The sequence below is a fragment of the Sapajus apella genome, unplaced genomic scaffold (genome assembly GCF_009761245.1).
Source record: "Sapajus apella isolate SASKATOON/1434 unplaced genomic scaffold, GSC_monkey_1.0 scaffold37, whole genome shotgun sequence".
NCBI classification, from domain to species: domain Eukaryota; kingdom Metazoa; phylum Chordata; class Mammalia; order Primates; family Cebidae; genus Sapajus; species Sapajus apella.
This window is the reverse complement of record NW_022436977.1, coordinates 2,780,513-2,800,875: the sequence shown is the minus strand read 5'-3', so window position 1 is coordinate 2,800,875 and position 20,363 is coordinate 2,780,513. Positions and strand designations below refer to the sequence as shown.

General features: G+C 42.3%; 1 protein-coding gene across 9 annotated transcripts in view; it reads left to right on the top strand.

Moving 5' to 3' along the window:
* The window catches only part of TLN2 (talin 2), a 458,983-nt gene that overhangs the window by 303,436 nt on the left and 135,184 nt on the right, over nucleotides 1–20,363 (top strand). For 8 of the 9 annotated variants that reach the window (XM_032297261.1, XM_032297255.1, XM_032297258.1 and 5 more), the window contains 9 exons: nucleotides 3,172–3,273; nucleotides 4,639–4,715; nucleotides 7,782–7,962; nucleotides 8,803–8,916; nucleotides 11,284–11,392; nucleotides 12,175–12,383; nucleotides 12,944–13,042; nucleotides 16,536–16,703; nucleotides 17,918–18,212. In XM_032297261.1, the coding sequence (XP_032153152.1) occupies nucleotides 3,172–3,273; nucleotides 4,639–4,715; nucleotides 7,782–7,962; nucleotides 8,803–8,916; nucleotides 11,284–11,392; nucleotides 12,175–12,383; nucleotides 12,944–13,042; nucleotides 16,536–16,703; nucleotides 17,918–18,212 (1,354 nt within the window). Of the gene's footprint in view, nucleotides 1–3,171; nucleotides 3,274–4,638; nucleotides 4,720–7,781; nucleotides 7,963–8,802; nucleotides 8,917–11,283; nucleotides 11,393–12,174; nucleotides 12,384–12,943; nucleotides 13,043–16,535; nucleotides 16,704–17,917; nucleotides 18,213–20,363 lie in introns of those variants that run through there. The other variant, XM_032297264.1, reaches the window with a different exon arrangement.

The following is a 20,363-nucleotide window of genomic DNA, read 5'->3' as shown; positions in this document are numbered from 1 at the left end:
TTTTGTATGAATATGTTTGTTAATTTTCTGCCTGGCAGTTTCCTCAACTGCTGAGAGTGAAGTTCTTAACAGTAATTGTGGATTTTTCTACTTTTTCTTTCAGCTCTCAGTTTTTGTTTCATGTAATTTGAAGCTTTGTTGTTTGATGCTCGTGTATTTAAGATTCCTATATCTTAATGCAGAAGTTGTTTAATCATTATGTAATGTTCTTTTCTATTAGTAATTTTTGTTTTGCTCTGAAGTCTGCTGTATCTAATGTTAACATAGCCACCAAGGCTTTTTATAAAATTAATGTGGACATGATATGTCTTTTTCCATCCTTTTATTTTCAACCTGCATACACTATTATATTTGAAATGAATTTCTTGTACAGAGCATAATTAGTTGGATTATTTTTTAATCCATTTTATCTCTGTCTTTTAATTGGTATATTTACACTATTTATATTTAAGCTAATTATTGATATGTTAGGGCCCAAGTCTATCATTTTGTAGTTTTTCTGTTTTTTTTTTTTGTTGTTGTTGTTGTTTGTTTTTGCCTTTTCTGTGGGTTGCTTCAACAATTTTTAGAGTTCCATTTTGCTTTGTGTGTTACATTTTGAGCATATCACTTTGTGTAGTGTTCTTAATAGTTATTCTAGATATTACCGTGTACATATGAAATTAATTACAGCCTATTGGTACTGGCTTTACCCCTTTAAGTGAAGTATAGAAATCTTACTTCCATTTAGGTCTTTTTACCTACCCATTCCCCACACTTTTTGAATATAATGTTTAAATATTTTACTCATATACTCATAAGATAGTTATCTTAAGATATTTTGTCTATAACTACATAAGATAGTGTTACAGCTTCTGCTTTGAACAGAAAATGTGTTGAAAGAAACTCATGAGTTGATGAACAGCCTATTACATTTCCTTCATTTTTAACTACCCCATTGTTCTTCTTGCCTTTCTAAAATTCCCAGCCTTCTTTTATCATTTTGTGTTTGGAGAGCTTCCTTTAGCTGTTGGTTAAGGGTACATCTGCTAGCAACAAATTCTCTTAGTGTTTTCTTCCTCTGAGAATGTTATTATTTCCCCTTCATTCATGAAGGATAATTTTGCCAGGTACAGCATTTGGGATTGACAGTTCCTTTCTTTTAGCATCTGAAAACTGTCATGCCACTTCTTTCTTACCTCCATGGTTTCAAATGAGAAATTTGCTGTCATTCAAGTTGGTGTCAATTTGTAGGCAATATGTCATTTTTCTGTGGCTGTTTTTAAGATACTTTTATCTCTAATTTTCAAAATTCTTGGTATGGGTTTCTTAGGATTCATTTGTTTGGAGTTCACTCAGTTTCTTGAATTTGCGGGTTTAAGTCTTCACTAATTTGGGGAAGTTTTCAGTCATTATTTCTTCAGATACTTTATTTTTGTCCAACACTGTTCTCTCCTGTTACTCTGATGATATTTATGTGAGATCTTTTGTTACTGTCCTGTAGATTCCTGAAGCTCTGTTTTTTAGTTTCTTTTCTCCATATTGTTCAGATTGACTAAATTCTATTGATCTGTTTTCACGTTTGCTGATTTTATTTTTTATTATCTCCACACTTGTTTATCCTGTGAATTTTAAAATTTTGGTTATTGCCTTTTTCAGTTCTATAATTTCCATTTGATTCTTTATTATGACTTCTGTTTCTTTGTGAAACTTTTTATTCTGTAAAATTTGCTTCAAGAGAATTTGCAATTTATTGGGGAAGCGTTTTTATGATGGTTGCTTTAAAGTCCTTATCAGATAATTCCACTATCTGATTAATTTCAGTATTGGGATGAGTTGATCATCTTTATCATTCGTATTGTGTTTGTCCTGGCTCTTGATGTCAATATATATATTTTTAAAACATCCTAGACATCTTGTTTATTATAGTAGGAGACTTTTTATTATTATTATTATTATTTTTTTGAGATAGTCTCTCACTCTGTTGTCCAAGCTGGAGTATACTGGTATGATCATAGCTTACCTCCTAGACTCAGGCAATCCTCCCACCTCAGCCTCTTGAGGAGCTGGAACTGCAGGCTTATGCCACCATGCCTGGCTAATTAAAAAAAATTTTTTTATATAGGCAGAGTCTCACCATGTTGCCCAGGCTGATCTTGAACTCCTGGGCTCAAGTGATCCTCTTGCCTCAACTTCACAAAGTGCCAGGATCACAGGCATGAGCCACTGTGCCTGGCCTATTAGGAGACTTTTGATGTTACTGAAATATTCCATTTTAGCAGGCAGACACTTTGTTCAAGTTTAGTGTGTAGTGTTCTGGCCTACTTTTTTTTTTTCCCACTTTTTTTTTTGCATTTTAGGTTTTGGGGTACATGTGAAGAACATGCAAGATTGTTGCTCTGGCCTACTTTTGTGGGCTTTACTTGCAATGACAGTTTCATTCTCTGAGACTTTTCATTGCTTTTCTAGACTGATTTTTTATTTTGACACTGATGTTCCTGCTCAAACCCTGTTGGTTCTGTCAATGAGGACAGAAGGCACTAACCTGGGCTACCTGCTATTGCTGGATGACCTTCATTGCAGGAAGTGGAAGGCACTGGGCCTGCGTCTCTTTAAGCCACTGGCTGGAGGGCAGGGAGACACAGGGCTTTGCTATGTGTGACTGCTGCAGCAAACGAATCAGACCATCCAACTGCCTGGGTTGTGGAATAGGGCCTGAAAGGGTCCGAGGTTTCACTGCTCTGCAGCTTCCATTGAATGTCAGCCCAGGTTGTTGAGCTGGAGTTGGATCTCCTGACTGGTTCCCCACATTAGTCTCTCTTGGGCTCCTCTTCTCCTGATTCTTTGACCAAAAGCATGCTTTTAAGAAACTGCCTATTGGAGGTTCCAATGTTCAGGCCTCTATAGCTCTTAGTCTTGGGGGTTATATGGGATAGCAAAGAAAACCCAATAACTCAATCATATGGTGGTTTTGCAAGCTCTGAGGGCCAGCTGGCCCATCTTTTCAGTTTTCAGAGCTCTTTTACCATTGTTGAATATTGTTGAATAAATTTTAGGGTATTCATTTGTATTTAGAGAGGAGGAGCAGGGAAAATTAAGTCTATGTTTTACTGTTCTAGAGCTGGACTTCCTAGCCTTTAAAATGTTGATATATCTGATTTAGCTATATTTCCTCCAATGCTGTCTTTTCAGGATTTTGGGGAGTATCAGGAAAGCTACTATTCTGTACAAACCACTGAGGGAGAGCAGATATCCCAGCTGATTGCAGGCTACATTGACATCATCCTGAAAAAGGTATTTTGTATTGATGCAAATCGGAAAAGCAAGACCGCTTTTTTAAAAGGCTCGGTTTGGGTGATGGGACTACCTTGAAAAAAAGCCCTTTTAAAAAATACTTGAGGCCAGGCGTGGTGGCTCATGCCTGTAATCCAAGTGCTTTGGGAGGCTGAGGCGGGCAGATCACCTGAGGTCAGAGTTCAAGACCAGCTTGGCCCACATGGCAAAGCCCAATCTCTACTAAAAATACAAAAAAATTAGTTGGGTATGGTGGTGCACACCTATAGTCCCAGTTAGTCAGAAGGCTGAGGCAGGAGAATTGCTTGAAACCAGGAGGTGGAGGTTGCAGTGAGCTGAGATCTTGTCACTGCACTGCAACCTGAGTGACAGAGGGAGACTCTGTCTCAAAACAGAAAAAAACACTTGATTCACTAATTTAATCTTTAATCACTAATTAAGTATGAGATATTTGACCTCAAGATCCTATGAGAATTCCTGCTTTTTCTCCAGCACATATTTGTATCATTTACTACCAGGCAATGAACAATAGCCTGTCACTTAGCTGATGAATGAGCCTAGCACGCCTCAGCGTCTTCGTCTTCACATAGCTATACTGTGCTTTTCAGCCTTTGTGGAAACGTGGATTGAGGGGCTAAAAATGATCTTTGTAATTTTTTTTTTAAACAAATATAATGGGGTTATGTGCCATATTGTTATACAGAAAAACAGATTTCTTCAGACTCCAAGATACAGCCCATTCAAAAAAACCAAGTTTTAATAGAATGTTAATATGTGCATCTTGATTTTTTCCTGTGTAAAATTAAAGTCAGTGCAATAAATACATGACATCTAACTTTACATTAAATATTTCTTTATTATTATGCTTCTGTTCATCCATCACTTACTAAATATCCAGCATAAGGAATTTTGAGTAAACTTCATCACTTTCCCTGTGTCCCATTAAAATGTTTTATTCAAAGGTCCTTGTATGAAGACCTGCTGATTTTCCTTTTTTTTTTTTTTTTTTGGAGACAGAGTCTTGCTCTCGCCCAGGCTGGAGTGCAGAGGCACTATCCTCACTACAACCTCTGCCTCCCAGGTTCAAGCAGTTCTCCTGCATCAGCCTCCAGTGTAGCTGGGATGACAGGCTGCTGCCACCATCCCAGGCTGATTTTTGTATTTTTTTTTTTTTTTAATTACAGACAGGGTTTCACCATGTTGACCAGGCTGGTCTCGAACTCCTGACCTCAAGTGATCCGCTCATCTCAGCCTCCCAGGGTGCTGGGATTACAGGCATGAGCCACTACACCAGGCCTGATTTTCATTTTTGCATCATGTTTTTCTTTTTTTTTCTTTTTTTCTTTTTTTTTTTTGCATTTCCAGAAACAAAGTAAAGATCGATTTGGACTAGAAGGTGATGAGGAGTCAACTATGTTAGAAGAGTCTGTTTCTCCAAAAAAGTAAGTATTAAGAAGAGCACTGGAGAACCACCTTCTCCCTAGATAGGTGGGTTTCCTCTTGCCAGCTCGGAGCCTGCTCCTCCAAAGCCTGTCACCTGGAGAAGATGATGGCAGATGATACAGTTGAGTCTTTTTCAAGCATGGTCCCAAGACCAGCAGCATTAATGTGGCACATGTCTCATGAGGGAGGCTGAGGATTTCAGGGAGACATTGACCATGGTGTGGCTAAACAGCGGGTGGAGGGGTTGTTACTGTGAAGCACTGCTTCGTGCCACGCTTGTCTCGAGTCTCGTGAGGCAGCATTATCCACATGAGTGGTTAAGAACATGGACTCTTGTTAGGTGCAAATCTAGGGTCTGTGTTTCTCTGTGTGGCTCTAGGAAGTTACTGAATTCTCTTCTGGCATGAGCTCATCCATGAAGTGGACATATTGATATTACCTCCTAAGTAGGTTTAATTTCTATGGTGGTTGATAATAAAGCACGTAAAACAATGCCTGGCACATAGAGCTTGCAATTGTAACTATTATCCTCACCATCATTATTTTAAATTCACAGTATCCTCAATTTAGCTCCATTTATAGATGAGGAGATAGATTTATTAAAATTAAGTAACATCTAATAAATGGTTCTTTTTGGGAAACCTATACAGACATCCCTTTTATATTAATAGAGCAATGTAATGACTGTTCTTGTATGCTTCAGTATGTGTGTGTCTAACATTCTTTCTCATCTGGAATTCCAATAACAACTCCCTATGCAAGAGGGAGGCCAAGTGCTGTCATCCCCATTCCAGATAAGGAAACTGAAGCCCATGAAAATTAGTTGAGATCCACATATGTGGTAGAGCCAGGACTCAGATTCAGATCTTGTGATGTTTCCCTTAGTACAACGCTAGAAAGCTCTAGCATCTTCCGGTGCATTAAACTTGCTTAACTATAGTAGTTTCTCTAACATTTCTACCCTTGCTGCCAGTTTCTCACAGTTTGCTTCCTCATCACCCAAAAGGTGTTTTTCCATTTGTCCCCACTAGTGTGCAAGTTGGAACCAAACTTGATATGATACGTTTCTGGTACTTGGCCACCCTCGGGCAGAGCACCTTAAGTCCTTGGAATTATTTATGACCATTAGATGTAAGTTAGTGAGCTAGTGCTCCCTGATAGGGTGAGTGCTTCACTTCAGAGGACCTTGCTGTGCTTTGCCTCCCATCCATAGGAGCAGCCCAGTAAGTGTCTGAGCCCAGAGGTCTGGGACCTTCACCTGCCTGGGACCACTGTAGCCATCTCTACTGCACATGGCATCAACTGTGGGGTTTGATCAAGGCAAGCAGGAAGAATGGTCAGGATGGTCCCCATTGCTAGACCTTCCACTTCTTCCTGCGTTGATCTTTGGCTGAGCTCTCAGAATGCAACTGACTTCTTACTGAAATCTCCAGACCCACCTTCCCAGTCTCTTACCACCCTACTCCTAGACTGCAGTGTTTCTCCCTGGATGCCTATTGCTTGGGATCCCAGCATGGCTGTCGAATCTTGCCCTGGGCAACAGAGAACGATCTGTGATAGTGTGAGAGCTCCAGGACAGAGGCCTTGTCTCTTCATCCAGCTGTACCTCCACCTTCCTTCCACCTCACAACACACAGATGCCCCAGACTCTGTCTATGGGTTTGTCCACCAGCCTTCTGAGGAAGATACACCACCCTCAGACTTCTTACCTTCAGATGATCAGCATTTTTTGTACTTACTATTCATTCTAAGAAAATACCACGTAAAAAATTCAGTTTTTTGGCCAGGTGTTGTGGCTCTCGCATGTAATCCCAGCACTCTGGGAGGCCTAGGCAGGTGGTTCACCTGAGGTCAGGTGTTCAAGACCAGCCTGGATAACATGGTGAAACCCCATCTCTACTGAAAATACAAATAAATAGCCAGGTGTGGTGGTGGGCACCTGTAATCCCAGCTACTTGGGAGGCTGAGCCAGGAGAATCGCTTGAACCTGGGAGGCAGAGGTTACAGTGAGCTGAGATCGTGTAGTTGCACTTTAGCCTGGATGACAAGAGTGAAACTGCTGCAAAAAAATAAAAATGCATTTTTTTTCCTTAACCCTAAGAGTCTTCCCGGTCTTTAGTTGAAAGCATTTTGAAAGCTGTCAAAGCCTCATATGGTCGAGGCTCCAGAGGCTATGAAACACCCTGTGTGGTCAATGGTGGTAGGCCTGAGGGAGGGGAGCTAAGCTGGAGGAGATTTTCCCCTACCTTCATTTCCACATTTCCCCTTTCAAGCTGAAGATAAATGATCTGTATCTCTGATGCCTAGAATGGAACCTGCCACAGGGTAGATACTTGTTTAATGAATGTTCTTTCAGGTGTGATTTACCAAAAATAATATATCAACATATCAAAACATTCACTTAAAACCTGGAACTTCACTATTATCATTATAGGAATACTTGTGTTGTTGTTGTCATTTTTGTTTTTCTTGAGACAGAGTCTTACTGTGTTGGCCAGGCTGGAGCACAGTGGTGTGATTATAGGTCACTACAACCTCGGGCTCCCAGGTTCAAGCGATTCTCCTGCCTCATCCTCTTGAGTAGCTAGGACTATAAGCACACACCACCACTCCAGGCTAATTTGTGAATTTTTTCATGAGATCTGTAGAGATGAGATCTCATTATGTTGCCCAGGCTGGTCTTGAACTCCTGACCTCAAGGAATCTTCCCACCTTGGCCTCCCAAAGGGCTGGGATCACCAGGGTGAGATACTGCATCAGGCCTTGTTTTCTTTTCTTTTCTTTCTTTTTTTTTTTTTTTTTTTTCCAGTAAGAGCAACTAATTGCATAATAACATAAATCTATTAAGTGGATAAATTGGGAGTAATTATTTACATTACATGTCATGAAAGGATTCACCTCAGAGCTCTGCTAAGTGTTGTAGTGCTGCTTCTCTGTCTGTACGTGCCTCTTTACATTGGCCTTCACAGCATAAAGCAGGGAACATATGTGACATCTGGGGCGGCTCCTCATTGCACTCCACATGGGTGGCTTCCTCGCAGTGACCAAACCACTTTTCCCGGCAGGTCCACCATCTTGCAGCAGCAGTTCAACCGGACCGGGAAGGCAGAGCACGGCTCAGTGGCACTGCCGGCCGTGATGCGCTCAGGCTCCAGCGGGCCTGAGACCTTCAACGTTGGCAGCATGCCCTCTCCACAGCAGCAGGTCATGGTTGGGCAGATGCACCGAGGCCACATGCCGCCACTGGTGAGGCTTCCTGTCGTCCCCTGCTCGTTAGTCCACTGCCTCCGGTGTGCAGGGTGGACACCAGCAGCGGTGATGGGCTGGGTGTTGGAACTCTAACCATGCTGCGTTCAGCTGTGTATTTTTTAATTGGATGACTCAGATCACTGCCTGTTTAGTATCAGAGGTGTCCTCTGTGACTGGAAGATTAGGGACCTCTCAACATGATTTGTGATACAGGCGTAGAACTCTGCTCCCCTGTCCTGGCAGCATCAAGCTGATAGGAAAGTCTGAGAAGTAGACCAGGTTTCCAGAGATCTTGAGGTTTCGCCCTGGCAGTCATTGATTCCTTTCCACTGTGCTGGTCTGTCTGACTCAGTGCCTTTCAGGCTGGCCTTGGGAATCCCTTGCTATTGGACGAGAACTTTTTGAAAGCTCAGGATTAACCCTTGTCTCTGAAAAAGTATGTTGTCTGTAGATTTAGTTGGAGTCCTTGTCTATCAGGAAGCATTCTTATTTAACACCCACGTGTTTCCTGTGCATGAGGAGCTCCTTAGTACTCAAAGATTGCATCACCTTAGTTCCCCTGGAAGGACTCTTCTGAGCCTCCTAGTCAGCTAATTAAACTCTTCACACGCTTCTGATTATTATCCGTCCATGGCAGTCACCTTCATTTTGTGTTGTGTTAATATAATGCAGTATCTATTTCTGGCTTCCAGGTTAAAATGGGAGATGGTTCAGCCGGTTGTTGAGATGTAGCCTGGGCTGCTTTGTCTTGAGCGCAGAGTTCTCTTTTGCTTTGTTTTGCATAAAGGGCCATGTCCGGAGTGTGGAATGACTGCTTTGTTTCATCTGCCTTTGCAGACCTCAGCCCAGCAGGCCCTGATGGGGACCATCAACACAAGCATGCACGCCGTCCAGCAGGCCCAGGATGATCTTAGTGAGCTCGACTCGCTGCCACCTCTTGGCCAGGATATGGTAAATACTGTTCGGTTGTTTTCATGCCAAGTCTCTGCCCTGGCAAAAAGCAGGGTTATGCACTAGATTCAGCTAGGTAAATCTCTATCTCTAGGTGAAGAGGAAACCCGTGATTTTTCAAGATACTGAGTCCTTGTCTCTCAGTTGCACCCACAGAAGAAGAGAATCATAGGGTACTGCTGCCTGTTGGCAGTACCACAGGAAGGCCGAGAACTTGGACCCTAGGGTCCTGTGATCTGAGTTCAAATCCCAGCTCCATCACTGGCTGTGTGACTCTGGGCTACTTCCCTTCTGTAATCCACTTTGTCATCTGTAAATAGAGTTGTTGTGAAGAAGTGATGATCTAATCACCTGTGGAGTTCTTAGCACAGTCCCTCGCATATATGTAGAAAGAGCTCAGTAAGCATTAGCTGTTTGTTATTTTTGTTTCTACCAGGGGTTCTCAAACTCTAGCGTACGTTGGCATTAACTGAAGGGCCTGTCAAAACGCACGTTGCTGGAATTCTCTCCCCATTTTTTTTTTTTTTTTTTTTTGACTCAGTGGAATCTTGGGTAGGGCCTGACATTTTGCATTTCCAACAAGATCTTAGGCGATTTTAATGCTGCATGCCTGGGAGCTGTCCTTTGAGAACCCCTGGCTTACTACCATTGAGTTTTTCAGCAGGGTAGGGTGATTCACCCAGATATTTTCCTGTCGCTGCTGCTGCATGAAATCCCATGATTTTTTTTTTTTTTTGAAAGCTCAGGAATAACACTTGCCTCTGAAAAAGTTAAATTGGATGACTCAGATCATTGCCTGTTTAGTATCAGAGGTGTCCTCTGTGACTGGAAAATTAGGGATCTCTCAACATGACTCCTCACTGCTCAAATCGTGCTCCCAGGACCAGCAGCATTGGCAATTCTGTGTGAGATGTGCAGAATTGGGGGCCTTCCCCAACCTACTCAAACAGAATCTGCATTTTAGCCAAGCTTCCAGCTTCTTTGTGTGACCGTTAATGTTCGAGAAGCACCAGCCAGTACTGTTATTCTCAGTGCTGCTTTGTACGTTAGAATCATCCGAGAAACTTTAAAAACAAAGCCAAAAGCACCGGCTGGGACCAAAGAAATCGATGTTGCTGTGGGTGGAACCTGAGAATCAGTGGTTTTTATTCTCCCCAGGTGATTCTAATGGCCAGTCAGGGTTGACAACCACTGTGGCAGGACTGACTGGTACCATCACAGGGGCCAGAACCAAGATACAGTCTGTAGCTTTATCTTGTCCTGCCAGGATAACTGCCCTCCAAGTTCTCCTATAATGCTGAGTTTTTCATTTGCACACTTGTGTGCATGGAGGTTGCTGGTATCCTCAGCGCCATTTCTCCCAGGTATTTGAAAACCATAAACATTTTGCTTTGAGGAACTCCAGAGTAAAAACATGGCAGACACCTATATCCATTATAATTGTGAGGTAGAGTTTTAAAATATTTAAGATTTTACATTCCTGCTTCACCAATTTTCAAAGAATTAGAATGCAGTAAATTACTTTTAGTGTTCACATCCTGAACATAGATAAATATTTTGGGGATGTTTTAGGAAGCAGATGAGCACCATACTGCAGGGTCATCATTATCAAGATAAGTGATCATTTATTAGGTAAGTTCTGAAATGCCAGAAAATAGAGACCTTGCTACTTATAGGTTCAAATCAACATAAAATATAAGAGCTGGAAAGGTTTTTATAAACCATTGAATTCCTACAGTAGAAGAAATCTAAGGCACAGGACCTGAATATGATTTGCCCGAGGTCCTATCACCTGCTAGTGGTAGATCTGGACCCAGAACAGGGTCTCAGCCCATCCCCTCATCTTACCAGGAAAGGTTTTACCATCTACATGAACATGACCCTTGGTCGTCTTCAAGGTAATGCACGTTATAAGCAAGAGACATTTCTTGCATTGACAGAGAACACATGTGAGCTGAAACACCCTCCTTCTCACCCTGCTCCCTGCAAAGCAAGGTGAAAATTAGCAACAACTATTAATGCTAATGTGCGGTATTATTATGAAACATTGATTTTTTTTCTCCCCATTCTTTTTCAGTTGAATTTTTCTAAATAAAGCCACGTGGAATTTTTCTCCCTAAGATCTTAAAAGTTAAAAACACAAACAACATAATTAATGTAAGACACGGGGAGAATTTGCACACCATTGTGCATCTCCGAAGGAGCAAGGGGCCTGTTAAGGTTCCTGTTTAGGATAACTTAAGGGCCCCGTCAGTGCTCATAAGAAGAGCGTAGCCAAAAAACTGGTCTGATTTTATGGCAGAGCCTCTCTGGTCTCCTGGGTAATTCTGTGCTGTGATTGTGTCGTGCTGTTGTCTGGCCTTGCAGGCATCTAGGGTATGGGTTCAGAACAAAGTCGACGAATCCAAACACGAAATTCATTCTCAAGTTGATGCTATCACGGCCGGAACAGCTTCTGTTGTTAACCTCACAGCTGGTAAGTCCCTGAGAGATTTGTGCTATATTGGGGTTTTGCTTAAAAGCTGTTTTTCTAATTTAAAAAAAATAAGTTATCTGTTAATTGAAAGAATAGACTTCATATTACGAGAGGATAGTCTTTTCTTAGGCACTTGGAGTGCTTCTGACATTTTTTCCCAGTGACCCAGGAGAGCGGTAAGGAACATGTCATTGCTTTTTGCCTGTATCATGTATCCTCATTAAAAAGCTCCTATTCAGATCTTCTCATGGTTTGTCAGTGTGCTGGACTTACTGCAAAGTCTGTTGAGGCTGCTTTCTCCCTTCTTGGCACCTACAGTTTGAAAATAGTTTTGAATGAACAGACCCATCGTAGGTGCCTTGGCCCATCTTGTCCAGCAGCGGTCTCTTCTGGCACAGCGTGGCTCCCAGCCTTGTGTTGTCAGAGGAGAGCTAGGAACTTGCTTGGCTTCACCCTGCAGTGTATCAGCCTTTTAGGAGCAGAGTTGACCCCCTTAGCTGCTGACAGGGGCCTAAAGAAAAGGGCCATGAGATGCCGAGACTTCCTTTGGATTTTTAAAGGTGGTTGTACTCAGAATTTCAATGCACGAAGCCTCCAGGTGAGAGGACCTTCTTGAAGTCACCTTGGGGAAAGGGAGCAAGCCATCTCACTGTGCTCATGGGAAGCTTGGTGTTTGACTCCTGCAGGATGGCGGGTGAGGAACTCCTGCCACTGTGGGGTTTTGAAAATTCTTACCATTACCACGTGCCCTCCTTCGGTGGGGATGGTTCTTTTTGTCCCAGGTGACCCTGCAGACACTGACTACACGGCTGTGGGATGCGCGATCACCACTATTTCTTCCAACCTGACTGAGATGTCCAAGGGTGTGAAGCTGTTGGCCGCCCTCATGGATGATGAGGTCGGCAGCGGGGAGGACTTGCTCAGAGCTGCCAGGACCCTCGCTGGGGCAGTGTCAGACTTGCTGAAAGCTGTGCAGCCTACTTCAGGAGAGGTAAGCTCTAGAGGCAAGCAGTCACTCCGGTTCTAAAGAGACAGCTGCATCCGCTGGGGGGACCATGGTGCTCTTGCTTCTCAAGCTGTTCCTTTCATCCTGCTGGGGTATGTTTCCCTGCAGGAGTAATTGGAGTTGTGGAATTGGGTGCAGAAGCTCAGCCGCATTCAGGAGTAGTTGAGCTCTTGGTGTGAAGGCCTCCCCCTCATAGGTATTTGAGTAGATGCAACCCCAGGAATGTAACACACATGACTAATACACATTTAAAGGGAATATAAGTTTGTGCCCTAATTTCCACAGAATGTGTATCACCTTCCTACCAATGGAACAAGGCTCACTAATTGGCCATTTCAAATCCATATACCCATTTCTGGTTTGTGAGACACTGGCTGTTTGCCTGCACAGATTTCAACAGGATGTCTTCTATCTGGCAGACCACCTGAGATTCTCATTGATAGAGGGAACAAATTCTGTGAGATTCTGCTTTCTGCAGTTCCATGTATGACTGCACTGGAGGAAATGCATTTTTTTTCTAATTAAGGTGTGTTCTTTGTTCACAGCCTCGACAGACAGTTTTGACTGCTGCTGGCAGCATTGGACAGGCCAGTGGGGATCTTCTGAGACAGATTGGAGAGAATGAGACTGATGAGCGATTCCAGGTAAGAAATTCCTTTGTACTCAGAGGTGGTTTATTTTTTATGTCTTATCCCAAACCACAAGCATGGCAGAGAAGTCTTTTTTGTGACCCTTCTTTTTCAATACCAGGGACATGTGCTGCTTGCCCTCTGGGGAGCTGCTGTCACCACTGTGTAGTATCATCTCACTGCAGTTCAGAGGGCGTCAGGCATCTCTGCTTGTCTGCCTCCATCCCTGTCCCTCAAAAGGTACAGAGCAGAGGCCACTGCTAGGGTGGTTCAGGCCAGGATGCTCTGCCTGTGTGGTTCAGGCCAGGATGATCTGCCTATGTGCTGATGAGCCAGTCCTCTTTACTCCTCCTCCTAAGTCTCTCATTTTGCAAGTAATATATAAATACATCCTAATTAAATTGTTACAGTTCTAGCCCAGGTTCCCTGAAAGATGCCCTTTTCCAAATCCTATGTCAAGTTCACTGTTAGGAATTCTACAGAATTTCATTGGCCTTCAATTATTAAAACTTTTTTTCAAATTATTCATTTATATGTATATATATATATTGAAATATTTACTTAGAATAAATTACAACAAGTTACAAACTTATATGAACTAATATTACAGATATCAGCAAGTTCAGAAATATAGTGTAATGTTTTTATTAACTACCTGATACCTCTAAATACCTTTTTTCCTGTATTTTTGGCTTCATCTGTTTTGACCACCTCTTCATTTGGCAGTGATTTTATAATATTTAGTAGACAGAACAAAAAGATCATTAGCTTTTCTCCGGTGTTCAGGTTTCTTGCTTCATGGGTGGCCATTTTATCTAGAACTTCCAAATTTTATCAGCAAAAGATGTGTCAGATACGCTAAGATGTGACCATGTTTGTTGTGAGACATGAAACTTCAACCTTCATCCACTGCGGGCTGTGAACGAGTCCCATAGCCTAGTGCCACAGGCATGTGGAGAGTGAAGGAGGGCAATAAGACATTCAGTACACAAGCGTTCATGTCATGATAGAGGTTTTGATGGCATCATTCTTCAGTCCTCATAAGCGTGAACTTGTATGATGAGTGGTAGGAATATTCCTGGAAGCCATTTCTACACTGGGATGGCCAGTAATAAATTCCCTAGAATCAGAGTGAAATGTAGACCACATCAATATATTCTGCTAAACCCAAGTTAATTGTATCCCCCTCCTGACTTCCCTTTCCAGACCCCCAAACTGGCCTTGCATTGGCCTTTACTTTTAGTATTAGCGCAGGTTATTATTTGCAGGCAGGTACCTACTTAGGAACTTAGTAAATCTGAGATTCAGCTGCTATTTTACTAGACTTAACTATCTTGACGTCGTCATTTACTTTCCCCAGAAGTATTAATATTACTGTTTTCCGGCAATGTGTTAAGGAAGATGAAGGAGAAAGTCACGATTCTTCCTTAAAACATCACACACAACCTTGTGTTTTTTAAAAGCTTTACCTGCCTCTCCCTGCTGTAGTATACTGATTGTTTTCATTGTGTATGAATGTAAACCCTGCCTCCTAATGTTTGTTTCTATTCTGATGTGCAGAGGAAGCAGGTTCAGGTTCAGGATGATAGTCCTGCAGAGCCTTTGTTAGCAGGGACAGGCCTCACTTGAATGTTTCCAATTGTGTCAGGTCTCTAGGTAAAGACCAGTGCAGTAAGGTGATCCTGTAACCTCCTTCAGTTATGGGTAACTGACATTGGATTTCTTACTCTATTTTTCTGATTCTTGAGATCATATCTCAGAGCTTTTCTTGAGTTCTTAATGTACCGCATGTTCCCAGAGTTAACAAAGATTTATTTTACACAGGCTACATAATAGTGGTCTTGTTGAAACTTTTGACAAAGGCCTTGTCAGCAGCTATAGCTGTAGTATCACATTCTTTTTCTAACTGTATTTTTTTTTTTGAACAAAATTAATGAGAGGAACAGGATTTCTTTAAACAGTTCTAACAAAGCCCTTTAGAACAATCATGATTCTATTTGACCAAATCCTGGCCCCCATCTGAAAAGATGAATTCATATCAAGTGAAGGAATACTGTGACCTACTTTGGAAAGTTATTTTAAAAAATCTTTTAAATAATTTATGACATTCAAGCTGTGTTTTCACTGAGCATTGAGATAGATGTCCAGGAACTGTAACCATAGTGGGAGCAATTCCTGAAAGTTGTGTGGTAGACAAGTGCCAGTCAGATCCCAAAGGGATCTTCAGCTTTCAGCACCATGGGCTTTAGTTTTACCTTGGATGTCCCGGAAACATCACAGACCTAAGAAAGACTGAAATAACCTGCTCATTTAAGACCACTTAGTTTTTGCCCAATTTAAAATCAGCTTACTTGATATATTCATGGGTTTCTGATTTAGCTGGATTATATGTAGTCTTTGTTCTGTGTAAAATTGTGCAGGCTGAATATTATTTCCAATATATCTTCTCATAAAATATCTCACTGTAAAGACGCTGTGGGTGCCCTTTACATTTAGAATCAAAAGTGCTCTTTATCATCTGATGAATTAATAAAGACTTCTGACCGTATTTCCTTGAGGGGAAAAGCCTTGACATGTTTATTCAAAATCAGAATGGCTCCTATGTTTGGGAAGGCATTTCCAAGTCAAATAAACTACTTTCAGTATTAAAAACAAAGAAATAAATTAATTGTAATAGTGGTTATTCTTTAGGTCAAACAGATGGGTGATAAATCTGGTAGGCTCAATCAAAGTATTCTAAATTCTATAGGCAGAATGCTTAGTCATTGAGTTGAAGCATAAACTGATCTTTTAAGGCTCAGAGCTCCTTGCATCTTCACTTAAACCATCTTATAGCTAGTATATTTATATAGGTTCCATTTCCACTTTCTGTAATAATTTAATTCCTATCTAGAAGGCTGCAGAACACTGAGAATAACTCATTTTCAGGGCATTTATTGGCTCTTGAGCTGTAGGTGTTGGTGCCAGCTATGTGTCTTTGCACATCAAATGTTGCCCTCTGGAGGTAGAGATCTGGCTAAATTTCTGATGACGACTTGGATCTTTGTGCAAAGTAGAAATCCAGAGTATAAATTTTCAAGTTACAGTGGGGCATGTTGACTTGGAGGCCATGAGTTATAACCTTCCTGCGGCACACGATGTTGTGGCATCTGGATATGTTTTCAGCTTCTCCTGATCCACCACATCGACCACGCATCCAAGAGACATGGTCAAGACTTCGTGTTAGATAAGTGCACGAATGTGATTCAGTGGTTAAAATAATAACCCTTCCCTCAAATTAACTATTTTAGATTTAAACCTATTCTGTTTAATGGATATAAGAGACTGAGTTATTAGGATACAAGACTCCTTTTTTAATTACCTCTAAAGATAAGTTGACATTTTAGAAAAAACTTCTGAAGTGCTGAAGGAAAAAGATCAAATGGAATTTTAATAACATGTTTATTTTCAGGCTGTGAAAGGTGATTAGATAAAAATAAATGAATAGTCTTTGATTCCCTTTTCTTAGGATGTTTTAATGAGTTTGGCCAAAGCTGTTGCCAATGCAGCTGCCATGTTGGTACTAAAGGCAAAGAATGTTGCCCAAGTGGCAGAAGACACTGTCCTACAGAACAGGGTGATTGCTGCTGCCACCCAATGTGCCCTCTCCACCTCCCAGCTTGTGGCATGTGCCAAGGTAAGCCAGCTGGTACCCTAGCCCTTTCTACCTAGTATCGTGTATTCTTATGTGCCTCCAGGCATCTGGGGAGTATCAGGGGCAGAATTTGTTCAAATAGTATTGAGATTTAGAGCTTGCTTCAGTGATGATAGGTCGTACATGATGATAGGATTTTATCGTAAGCCGTCTATTCTTTTATCATTTGTTCTTTGCCCAAGTCCTCAGGCCGTTGGTACTTTTCACTAGTTCATTTCTGTTTGCAAATTGCTATGTCTCCCCTTTGGACTTCTCAGTGTGTCTTTACACCTACATAAAAATAGTTCTTGCCTTATGTGATACTGCATTATAAATGGATTCAGAAATAATCCACAGAGTTTATGGGAACCCTTTCTAGGCTGTGAGCGAGTGGGGATGTGAATTGTTGTGAGGGTGTACACACTGTGTGTCATACATCACCTCATTACATCTCCCTGGCAGTCCTGCAAATTAAGCACTATTATCTCTAGTTTACTGATAGGAACCTGAGGCCCTCTAATGTTAGTACGTTAAGGCCACAGAAGTAGTAAGTGGCAGAACTAGGGTTATAACTCAGGTCCATCTGCCTCCAAATACCCTTTCCCCTCCACTTCATGTGTCCTCGCGGTGATGATGCGTCAGAAGATGGAACTGTCTGTTTCTGGACTTGAGGGCCTGTCATGTTGTATAGATCTGTGATCGGGCTCAGCGTGGCATCCATAGCCTGTGGGAGGATTTGCAGCATCTCTTGGAAGTGTCCTCAATCGTCTCCCTCAAGCTTTCCTTGCACACACTGCTAGAATTTGCAGGGAACTGACAGAACCCCCCTATGATGCAGAGTTTCAGGTGTTTTGGGAATAAAAATAAAATTCCTTCAGGTAGTCTTTGTATCCCAACTCAGAAGACTCAATCCAAGGGATCCGAAAAGGGAGGAGGTATAATCGGGAAGCTCAGAAATTTCTCCCTGTGTAAGTAGGGCAGTAGCGTGGACTATCACGTGTGACTAATGAAGATATAAATTAGCGGATATGTAAAATCACAAGGATGAAGCAGAACAGCGGAGTGTGTGCGACCATAGCAATGGTTTAGGTGAATCCCTGGTCCTGTAAGTAAGAAACCGAGGCCCAGAGCAGGAAGGGATTTGATGGGACTGTGAGAGGACATGGGAAATAAGGATTGAACCATGGTGTCCAAAACCTGTTCCTGTCTCGCTTCAGGTTGTGAGCCCCACTATCAGCTCCCCTGTGTGCCAGGAGCAGCTGATTGAAGCAGGGAAGCTGGTGGACCGCTCAGTGGAGAACTGCGTACGCGCCTGCCAGGCAGCCACTACCGATAGTGAGCTCCTGAAGCAGGTCAGTGCCGCGGCCAGCGTGGTCAGCCAGGCCCTGCATGATCTCCTGCAGCATGTGCGGCAGTTTGCCAGCCGAGGCGAGCCCATCGGCCGCTATGACCAGGCCACCGACACCATCATGTGTGTCACCGAGAGCATCTTCAGCTCCATGGGTGATGCTGGTAAGGCACTGTGCTGTGGGTGGGTGGGTGTGTGGGTGGATTTTGGGGTGCTGCTTGCCCACAGGGAAGTTGAAGGCTGCCTGGATGACTGGCCAGGGCAAGTTCTCATCAAAGACTGCCCCACTGAAGCTTGGAAAAAGATAAAAGATGCTCCCATACCCATGCTTACAGACTTTAATAAAGTTCACCACGTTTTGTTATAATGGCTAGATTTTGTTATTTTGTTAGATTCGCAGTGAATTCCTTTGTTCTGCAAATGCACATGTTAGGTATGATATGGCAAAGTTGGAGCAGCCACAGAGGGAAACAAGATCAAGGCTTGGAATGAAGAAGTTTATTATACTTGCATGTCCCCTGGAGGGGGTCACCGCATGCCACACAGGGTCATGGGAGAGCACCGGGGTGGTCAGGAGGGAGAAGACAGGAGCAAGGGTTGGCCTAGACCATGGCCTTTTTTTTTTTTTTTTTTTAATAATTTTTTTTTTTTTTAGAGATGGGGTTTCTCCATGTTGGTCAGGCTGATCTCAAACTACCGACCTCAGGTGATCCACCCACCTCAGCCTCCCAAAGTGTTGGGATTACAGGCGTGAGCCACCACGCCCGGCCTGACCATGGCCTTTATTGAAGCTTCCTTGGGAAATTCAAGGCAGGGTAAACTATTTAGGACTGGCTAGTTTAAATAATTTTGGCAGGATCTAAATTATCGAGGTGGTAGCTAGTTACCTGGTATCTGGCCCCAGGATGATCCAGGCAGAGAAACAGTGTCTTCTGGGTGTCTGGGCCAGACAGAGGAGGAAAAGCTCTGGATTGGTTAGTTTGCATGTCAGACATGTTCCCTGCTGAGCCTGTGCAGTCTCTCAGTTGGCTAGCCCTAAGAGGACAGTTTGTCTCCGGCAGAAAGGTGTTTTCAGATCCCAAAGCATCGTACATAATACACGGTCAATTTAAAAGCATTTGCAGTACACCTTTTTATACTGTATTGAAAAGTAAGTCTCCCCAAACCCAGCTGCCCAGGCTGGAGTGCAGCGGTACAATCTTGGCTCACTTCATCCTCTACCTCCCGGGTTCAAGAGATTCTCCTTCCTCAGCCTCTGGAGTAGCTGGGACTACAGGTGTGCGCCACCATGCCTGGCTTATTTTTGTATTTTTAGTAGAGATGGGATTTTACCTTGTTGGCCAGGCTGGTCTCAAACTCCTGACCTCAGGTGATCTGCTCACCTCGGCCTCCCAAAGTGCTGGGATTACAGCAGTGTGCCACCGTGCCCAGCCTGGACTTTTTTCATTGCCACCTGTATGCTCATCTTTTTAGTGGCAGCAGAGTATTCTATTTTGTGTAGGCATCATAATTTAACCAATAATCTTTTAGTGGACATTTAGGTCATTGCTAAGTTTTTTTAGTTTGTTTTGCTTTTACAAAAATACTACAGTGAACATTCTTGTAAAAATAGTTTACTTTTGTAGGTTCATATGTAGGGTAAATTCCTATTAATAGAGATGCTGGGCCAGTAGGTAGATTTTTTTCTTTAAATGTGTCTAAGAAATTTTTCTCCAGAAAGGACCCACAGTTTGCATCCCTACTAGTAATTTGTAAGCGATCTATTTTTGTGCTTCCTTGCCAGCCTAGAACAATACCTTATAACGAGTTTATATATATATTTTTTAAGAAAGTTGTCTTGTGTTCTTCTGTAATCTTAAATGCTTTAACAAGATAGGAATGCTCCACACATTTGAATTTGTTGTTGTTTTTGATAATCCTTTTATTTTGAAATATTTTTAAATTTGCAAAAGAAGTTGCAGAGGTAATATGGAGCATTCCCATGACCTTTCCCAGTTTCTCCATTTTTGACTTCTTTCCTATAGGATAGCACATTTGTCAAAACCAGGAAATGAGCATTGGTACATTACTAACTAAACTGCAGGCATTATTCAGATTTCATCAGTTTTTCTGCTGATGTCCTTTTTCCATCTCGGGATCCAGTCCGGGACACCACACTGACTTTGGCACATTTTTATTTCAGTAAAAGCTTTTTCTTCCCCCTTTTTGTTGTAGTGCTTCAGCATTCTTCTCAGATGACCTTTGCTAGAGGAAGAAGTCCCTTACATTTGAATCGTTCTATTTTTTAATGTTGATCATTATACTCCTCCCACTTG